Genomic DNA, 9978 nt, shown 5'->3' with positions numbered 1-9978 from the left:
CACTATTTTGCCATAAACTCTGCAGGGTTATAGGCAAGTGATTTCACTGCATACAAATATGTATTGACAAGACTGAATATATTTCAGTGTGCTCCACATGTATACTTACTGCCTTCATGTCCTCATATTTCAAAAACAAAACATTTGGATCATCACGATGTTCCCACCAATATACAACTCCAGTGGCCCAATTTCCATAGATGCCTGTTAAATGTACATGAAATATACTATTTTGTGATGTGCTCAAAATAAAAGGCGCCGTTTCCCATAGCGTGAACAAGCCTGAGTTTGTTATCAGAACCTTGCAGCTTATTAAAATTTAAAGTTTAAAGTTTAAAGTTTGTTTATTTTCTAAAGTGCCTTTTCTATTTATTAATATTCAAAAGCGCTGTACATAAAATAGATTTAAAAGCATGGTAAAACAATATAATAAAGCTAAAAACAACAAATTGGTTACAAAGTATGTTGTGTGGATTGGTTAATTTTGTAATTCTACATGAAATCCTAGATATGCTATCAAAGGCAAACAAACAAACAAACAAACAAACAAACAAACAAACAAACAAAACAAAACAAAACAAAACCAGACAGGCAGACTACATCAACTTAAAGGCTAGCTGACTGACTGACTGAAATAAAGTAGATGAAAATGAGAATATCACCAAAAATTGAACTTAATTGACCATCAGTGTTTCTCTTACACGGTTATTGCGACGATCAAGTTTTATTATTTTCATATTGACTTATGAGTAACATGTCGTAAAGACAAAGATTTTTGTGTATGGGATGTGGGCATTATTACGGTATAGTAAGGGTGTGATATACTAGTAGTTCCATTACTTTCGCCAGCCATGAATTCCTTCAAATGTGACTCCCATGATTCTGGAGTTGGTTGGAGTGCCACAGTTTTCAAATGGTGATAGTAGGATACAACCACATCTTTTGGATTTCGAGCCACATGGATGACCTGTAGAGATTAAAAAGGCAGTCAGAGAGAGAGAGAGAGAGAGAGAGAGAGAGAGAGAGAGAGAGAGAGAGAGAGAGAGAGAGAGAGAGAGAGAGAGAGAGAGAGAGAGAGAGAGACAGAGAGAGAGAGAGACAGAGAGAGAGAGACAGAGAGAGAGACAGAGAGAGACAGAGACAGAGACAGAGACAGAGACAGAGAGACAGAGAGAGAGAGACAGAGACAGAGAGCGAGAGACAGAGACAGAGACATAGAGAGAGAGAGAGAGACAGACAGACAGACAGACAGACAGACAGACAGACACACGTAAACAAACATCCTATGTAATTAGCAAATGGAGGCTTTGAGGTAGATGGAACAATTTGAAGGTAGTCATTGACTAAATCGTATAAATAACTATTTTTAGACACCAAAGTAGACATATTCTCTCTTTACTTCTGACACGTTCAGGTACATTTGTGTGTTTTGACTGATCCTATCATTTATAGAGAAATTAATAATCTACTTATAAAGCCAAAAAAGAGAATTATTTCCGGTGCATCACTTAAATACCCCCGCGTCGGTCTTTTTGTGTGTGTTGTCCTCTGACCACTAAAATACGTTAGCGGTCTGAGGTTTGTCCTGCCCATGCCTTCCGCAGGTCCGTGTCCCGGAAACACAAAAATAATCCTTCCTACTTCAGTGAAGACAACTGCAGAGCCAATCATGAACAAGCAAATACCACCTGCCCCACATACACATGTACACTTGCTCTAAAGTACTAAATAAAAAGAACAGTATTAAACTGCCATAAATAGTAGACTGAGTGACAGGTTTGTTGGGAATTCAAAAGAAATCGCGTCGTTATACCATTTAAGACAAACTGTCCTGACTAGTGACAATTCTTTTTTTGACCTAAGTTCCTTAAAGTTAAAGTCACAGCCAAGTTATCTTTCAAAATTATTGCTCAAAGTATTGTAAACTATCTGCCGAAAGTCCACCAGATTATTGTCTCTCTGTAACTAGGGTTATAGAAGTGTAGCGTAAACACTTATTAGAATATTGATTCATTATAATCTAATCTAATATATATATATTAATTTGTTTCTTGTAGACACATGATTTTTCTTTAACTGGCTGAATTGTGTGGCGTTTGCACAACATGTAGGTCCTACAAGAGTTGAAGCTGAATTACTTCACAGTGTTGGAGTCACAGATACTCAGAGAGAAGACTTCTTGTACGTAGCCAAGTCCTGTAGTATTAACACTGTATTTACCAGTAAGTATGTAACACGTTGTCTAGGTCAGATTATTAGAATTTACAGACACAATTTGCTTGATAGTAAGAAACAAATAGAAAAAATATTACAATGCGTACGTCTATGATACGTGAAAGTAAGTTTCTTTTTAAGTTACATGTAATTATTATAATACATGAACACACTGCAACACTAGCAATCTAAGAATCAAAAGGGAACTCGGAAACAAAGCCGAGATTTTGTCCTAGCTGTTTTATTTGATGTCAATCCACTCTAGATTACGTAACTTCTCTAATCTTTTCTAAAAATAAGTGTAATGAAATTATTTAAATTAGCCATGAACCGACCTCTGTGAACTGACGAGGAATTCTGGGATTGGAGCCCAATTATCTAAGCTGATGTCATCAGTTCCCCTATCTATCAGTCTGGCTATTGTTTGTACATTAGGCCATTCCAAACTGCAAACAGAAAATTGAGGATACAAGGCCCTAACTGAAATTGGGGGTATCATCACCTCACAGTGCCGTTTCGTAAGAGCTTTGTCCCTTGGTATTCTGTAGAAGTGTAAATCAGGGATGTTTTTCATATTGTTCAGACATTGAGGAAAGCAGCAATGCTCTATGATTAACCAAGTAACCTATACTATGTATACCCCCAATGTACACACAGACAGGAAGTAGAGCGCCACATGGCAAATTTTGGAAAGGCCTGTCAAGTAAAAACAATACATACAGACACTATAGCTCTTAGTGACATCAGCATAGGTCATATTGGGCTCCAATCCCAGAATTCCATACCCCAATGTACCGAGGGGTGTTCATGGCTAATTTTTATAATTTAAATTTCTAATAGATAAGTCGCGTGATGCAGAGTGGTTAAAGTGTCTTTTCATGACTAACTGGACATCAACTATTAATTAAAACAGCAAGGACAAAACAGACTCCTCTTTGTCCCCATTTCAATAACTCAAAACTCAGCGTCTCCATTTTATAGATAAATTAAACAAATTTGCCACATTTGACTAACAAATGTAGTAAAACCAATTTATAGAATAACTTTCCAACACTCCAACGTCACCTAACCCCATCCCAAGTGATGTATTGGTAACCAATCAGATTGCTCACCTTTGGTTTGACTGTAAATAACTGAGGCGGTAGAAGACTTGGGCGGAGATGGGTTGCTATCAGTCTGGGTGTTTTCATTTCAGCCAGAGTCTCATAGTTGGCTTGCTTTTGGGGAAAGTGGAGTTCGGGGTAGGGTGCATTTCCAGCGTTTGGGTCATCTTTTAGTCCATAATCCTTTCCAGCTGCCAATAGAACCTTGACAAGAATCTCAGTAGCCCAAGTTGTTCCTAGTTTTATATGTAAAAAAATATGACGTTTTTACTCTGTATTAGTCTAAGTTTACTTTACGAAAACAAAATGATAAAACAAGTAACAAACAAAGACCCTAAAGTTGTGGACTGTGAGAAACCATGGAAGTATAAGTATAAGTTGGTTATACTTCCATGCAGAAACCAACAAAGACTATTCGACGGGGCACCTTTAAAAGTAACTACCATAGGTCATTAGGTCAGTCTAGACGTCTATGACCTGCGACCTGTCTACTTGACATGACGCAAATACAAATTCTTCAAACATACCGAATAACAGTGTCTGTCTCGAATTTTTGGTTGAAAACCAGTTGCTCGTCTATCATTCTCATTTCATCGATGAATTTCTTACGATATCTGTATCAGTTGTTTTGAAATGACTCGACATATTTTAGTACCTGCCATATGTACAAAAGTGTGTTTCCATACCAACAACAGTAAACATCAAAGACCGTAAAATGACAGGCTGCCACCCTTTAAACGTAAGAAACCAACAAAGACTTGTCGACAATGTGGGTTGAATTTACCAAATGTTCCTCCCAGATAAACAAACGTATTCCGTTGCACATGTGCAAACCTACATTCGTAGCGTGGGCACATAGCCTTGTTGTACCGAGTCTACTGACAGGGGCCGGTCACCAGAACGTCATGCTGGTACCCGGAGCCTGTCACCAGAACGTCATGCTGGTACCCGGAGCCTGTCACCAGAACGTCATGCTGGTACCCGACGCCTGTCACGAGAACGTTTTGCTGGTGACAGGCGTCGGTCACAAGACACTCCGTATTTTTAATACTACTCGCCACAACTTTTTTTCTCCGTAATTAAGTTCTCCTCGTAATTTTGGCAAACTATTTTGGTCCGGGCCGTACTCTTGCATCTCCCCTTCACTGTCTATGGTGAAACAAAAGTCTTTTATCGGCTATATAAATGTCAAAACCGTACTTCAATTCTCTAACCATGTAACGTTACTTCAACCAATGCTTGGCAATTGGCATGATTGGTAGGCCTACTTCCCACATGGCCCGTACATGTACATGTATGCTAGCTTTTTAACATGGTGTAATCATTTCTAACTTTAATACGATGGTCCGTGATGCCCCCAGGGTGATGCCTTGATACTCAATACAACGTTACGTTAAATCTTGCTAACAGACCAATAGTAACAATGTATAAAACTGCAGTTTCAGAAGAAACATTATTATACACGCATAGTAAAGTCAGCAAGGAAATGGCCATTGATTCTCGGTTGGTGAGAATTTTGATTCGCCACTGTGGCGACTAACTTAATTTTTTTTCACCAGATGGGTTACTTGGCCCATGGCCATATGGTTATTTTAGACCAACATGCACCTCTCTCTCCGTGTGTGTTGGCATAGTTTCTGACTGTCATTTTTTCTAGACCAGAAAAATATCATTGCCTCTTTTGATTCCATTTTAGTAAGAATTAAAAATCCTTGTAGCGATTTTGACGCACGCGAAACGAAATGAACCCCTCCTCCCAAAACGAAGGAATTACATTTGGTACGGCCCCTTATGCCTTCATGCATGCAAATTCGCTCAATCAAATCATCTTTTGAGAGTTTTAAATGTTATGCTGGGTTTGATCGTTCGTCAGACACTATACTATCACCCATTGTTGATCAACTAATGCAAAGTGTATGCCCCAAGCAGTAGATCACGCGAAACTCTCGCATTTTGCGAGATGTCGGCCGCCATTTAAGAATATGGTCTATTGACATTTTCTTTCGTATTTGCGACAGTGGCGAATGGGTAGCGTGAACACAATATTTTGGGACGCAAAACAATTCAATTTAAAGCAAAATCGATTTTGTCGGATGAGAACTAAAATGGGTCAACCCCACCCCCAAACTAAATGAATTTAGTTTTTTATCCGACATTGAACTATTGATTTCACCCCTACCAACCACTGAGAGGTGCGGTGCCCTCGTTAACACCGCCACCAGGTAAGAACTCCATGCATTATTTACTCGCCAATCACTAACCTGATTTCGCGAAGGTTATCAACCATATATCGTCTTCCCTTACTTCAAACGTTTCCATCGCTTCAATACTTTCTCGTGGAATAAACCAAGAGAACTTTTACCCTTTGTACATGAACGTGTCGGCGTTGAAACTTCCATCTTCCTTATATATACCAAAAGAAGTCATTTTCCAGCACAAACTTGACCCCTGGTGTTGAAAGCACAGCTGCTGTCAATATTGGCAAGTGATAACCTCTTGACCTAACACTCTGTTGTCGCATTTATCAGTTCCACACCACTCCAAATCGGGAGGAAACAAGGCTGGAGTCAGAGTTTACGACAGGGGGGCCATGAAAAAAATTAAGGGTTGGGGGGGGGGCATGAAACTGTGCTGGTCTGAAGGGGGGGGCGCCGCCAAAATATTTTGCTCATGATTTTAACCAAATTAAACCTCAGGAGCGGTCGTTTACCGAGTAAATTAAAAAAATTCTCGCTGCTTTGTCGCAATACCTTCTAAAACCTATATTCGGTAATGAGTTGGGTGAAGCCATGCGATTCAAGCGTTCATCAGATATGAGCTATCAAAATATACTTGCCGTGTGCTGAAATTTGAAAATCCTTTGATTTGTCGCATGATCATCACGCAATCATTGTCTCATTTCAACGGACAGTGCTTTTCTCGACGTATTTTTGTCTTCAAATATATATATTTTTTTGTAAGATTGCAGTACGGAAAGTAATCTTTCCATTGATGTATATAAAGATTGGACAATGGAGAAAAATGGGGGAAACTTTTTAGTGTCACCATGTGTATACATGAACGACCGTGCACCAAGCATGGACGATTTGATACCTGGCATTTTTCATTCAGTTTTATTCAAATATGATTGCCATTTCAACGTCAAAAATAGTTTTCAACTTTAAGAGAAATAAATGCATAAATTTACGTGGTATTTCCAATGAAATGTGGAAGTTTTTTATGAAAATATGAAACGTATAGAGAGCAATAACATTTGCAATGATCAATCTGTATAATATGGACAGAAATAGGGAACTTGTAATCCAGACTGAGCATGCTCAGACGCAAAGGACCATGGGATTATATGTGGTTATCGTAATACCTAATCTGGAACTACTGATAAAATTAACCTCCCACAATGGTCAGGGTAAATATGAATTGATTATTTGTGGTTACAAACAATGTATCAAAATATTTATTGATTAGTAATTATTATCACATTTCCCATGATGCAACATTCAACATGGCGGGTTTGCAAGTTCCCTATTAGATGTCCAACTAATGATGAGTATCACATCATGACAGTGTCCATCAAGTACATCTACGTGCACGTTGTACAGACCGGTCAACTATGGTGAATTTACATGATTTAGCAATAGTGATTGAACATAAGACTATGAGGGTAGGCGCGAGTATCATCATTACCATTTTCCAGCTTTTAGTTTAGTTCTTATTAAATATCGTAATTCTGGTAGTTTTGCTGTGTATTTAGTAAACCAAAGCGAGAATGGCTAAAACTACCCAGTTGTGGACCACTGAAAATTAAAAGGGAAACATGCTAGTCCCCCAAACACTTCAAACGTACAACATTTTGAAATTAAATGTGCAATCGATTGCTAGATTATGTGGTTTGGGATGATCACTGCGAAGATAAGAGTCTGTTTTGGTGACTTCATCACACAGCTAGGTTTGTTATTAGTTGACCAAGCCCACAGCAAGCAAATTGGTGAGCGGGACCAGAATGTGATGTCATTCCTTGGTGCACGCCTGCACAGATTTCAAGTTCATGGGCGATCATTTCAACTGCTCGATATTGTATACTCCCAATAAAGTATTCTCCGTCTCGCGGCAGATCTCGCGAGATAGGCAAATATGCCTAACAACGGTTGTCAAGGAGGTCAAGCTGGAGTGGTGTGGAACTGTATATAACGTAATACAAAATATGTAAATAGAATTCAAATGAGCACTTCCAAATATGGTTTAAAGACAAGACTGTATACTATCCCGATGTATACCCTGCACACTACACGTCCCACCTCTGCTATTTCAGTCCCGACAATACGGGCATTGCCCCTTCAAGGCCGAACCTCCTGGGTAAACATATGGTCCAAAATCAGATTAAGTCAGAGGCATATTTATGTGTCGTTGAATATCAGTTTATTTGGGTTACTGGAACGAGGAAACGTGTGTGTGTGTATATAAATATTATATGTACTGATTAATGATACTAATAAATTGAATGCCTTCCCTAAGGAGAACGGTAGCCTTTTGATTGTTATTTCTATAAGCATTTTCTGTACATGAAATTTTAACAGACAGACAGACAGACAGACAGACAGACAGACAGACAGACAGACAGACACAGACAGACAGACATACAGACAGACGGGCATGCAGGCAGACTGACTGACTGATTGACTGACTGACTGACTGACTGACTGACTGACTGAAGACAGACAGACAGACAGCACTATACCATTACAAATCAGTAGTGACGAATGTTATGTCTGGAAATGGTAATGTATATTGAATATTTTAAAACTTACACATAGTAAAAACGGCAATGATGAAATTAATAACTAGAAATCATGCTGAGCATTGAATATTTAATGTTGATGTAGTAAACTCAGTAACACTACTCACAGTGTAGTCTGTAAGATACAGACATTCGTGTCATGCTATCAGCCATCACTCATAGAGCTGAACAACACGACGTATCTTACAGTCTACTATAGTCTAGTTCCTATACAGTATCCTTACGATTTAAACCCCCACTCACAGTATAGTCAAAGTAGTTAGTTACTCTAGAAGTCATGAAATGCAATTTAAAATTCATCCACAGCCACCCACACAGACATTAACATCATGTCTTTGTTAATCAATCACAAAATTATAACCAATAAGTGCGTGCATCATAAAGTTAGTGTTTATTGCGGCAGTTATGTAATGTCCCAAATATGGTATATTTGTCTGCTCAGGACACTGCTTATACACTGTATACATCACTATAACAGTTGGGGTTCACTGATCGGATGAACAACGTTTTGTGCTGATTGAGGGACTTTGACTAGACGTGGCTTAGTTAGAAATCACGTTGGCATCCAGACTAAGCCTACTCATAAGAAAATGTTAAACCAGATTCTCCAATCACGGTTTCCAACCACTTATCAAATGTCTCACTCTGAGCAACCGTAAAGTGATGTTTCCAATCGCCAATCTCTCCTGTGTAAATACAAAGTTATACATAGTAGGTAATGAAGAAAATGGCGTGTTTACCACTCTGTATTAATAGCTTGAATGTTTGAACGGCATGAACTGTCGAAGACAGTTAATCTAGATCGTTTCCGTCATTTGCATATAACGGTGGAAATAACAAGGTAGAATTTGGCGAGGAAATATAACAGGCTACAGATGTAACTAAGAATAAAGGGATGAGCATGAGAATGTCATGAAGAGAAATAAGATTTGTGAAAAATAAAGTTGTATATATATGTAAAATAGTATGCATTACAAGGACACAAGGTAATCTTCATTGTCTTATCACTCTCTGCATTCATCAGGACAAAGAGACTGTGGTTTTCACCAGAGGTGTTCCCATAAAACTTTGCAGGAAATCCCAAAGTGGTTGATGACAAGTCAAGTGCAGTAGAGCTTCTTTTCAAGATTGCAAAATTAAATAAGTTACCAAGGTGCAAGTCAATTGTGTCATATACTAGTATTTGGCATACCTTTTCTGAAGAACAGCGACTTTCCTTCCTCTACGTGAAGAACTCGAGTAAGTCCTTCCCTCACTTTCCTTCCTTTCATTGCTTTAAAGGTGCACTCTTCGCTGATTCGTTTGATGACATCATCTGTGAGCTTACATTCCAGATGGTCAGCTATTGCCCGCACATTGCTGTCCAAATCCTACAAATAAACATTCCATTCTTAAAATCAGTTTGATAACTTGGTGTAGCCTAACTAGCTTATAACGCATAACGTCAATACATGTATAACTTTGTATATACTGGCCGTTTATTACAGTGTTACATATTTGTTTCAGGTTTGAGTGAAAATATTTTGTGTATGTTATCTATGACTGATGATGTAATGGATAGTTGTGTAAACCCACCCAACCTAGACTGACAGCCAGACAGCCAGCCACACAGACACATACATACATACATACATACATACATACATACATACATACGTACGTACGTACGTACGTACGTACGTACGTACGTACGTACGTACATACATACATACATACATACATACATACATACATACATACATACATACAGACAGACAGACAGACAGACAGACAGACAGACAGACAGACACATACATACATACATACATACATACATACATACATACATACATACATACATACATACATGCAGAGACATTCAGACAG

General features: G+C 38.5%; 1 protein-coding gene across 1 annotated transcript in view; it reads right to left on the bottom strand.

Moving 5' to 3' along the window:
• Positions 1–478: 478 nt before the first annotated feature.
• The window catches only part of LOC144452752 (sulfotransferase 6B1-like), a 21486-nt gene continuing 11986 nt past the window's right edge, over positions 479–9978 (bottom strand). Inside the window, exons 5-8 of the mRNA XM_078143901.1 lie at positions 9305–9482; positions 3327–3553; positions 841–967; positions 479–513 (exon numbers count right to left, since the gene is read on the bottom strand). Of these exons, the coding sequence (XP_078000027.1) occupies positions 479–513; positions 841–967; positions 3327–3553; positions 9305–9482 (567 nt within the window). The remainder of the gene's footprint in view (positions 514–840; positions 968–3326; positions 3554–9304; positions 9483–9978) is intronic.

Source organism: Glandiceps talaboti, chromosome 23 (genome assembly GCF_964340395.1).
Source record: "Glandiceps talaboti chromosome 23, keGlaTala1.1, whole genome shotgun sequence".
Lineage (NCBI taxonomy): Eukaryota > Metazoa > Hemichordata > Enteropneusta > Spengelidae > Glandiceps > Glandiceps talaboti.
This window is presented reverse-complemented; position numbering and strand designations above follow the sequence as displayed.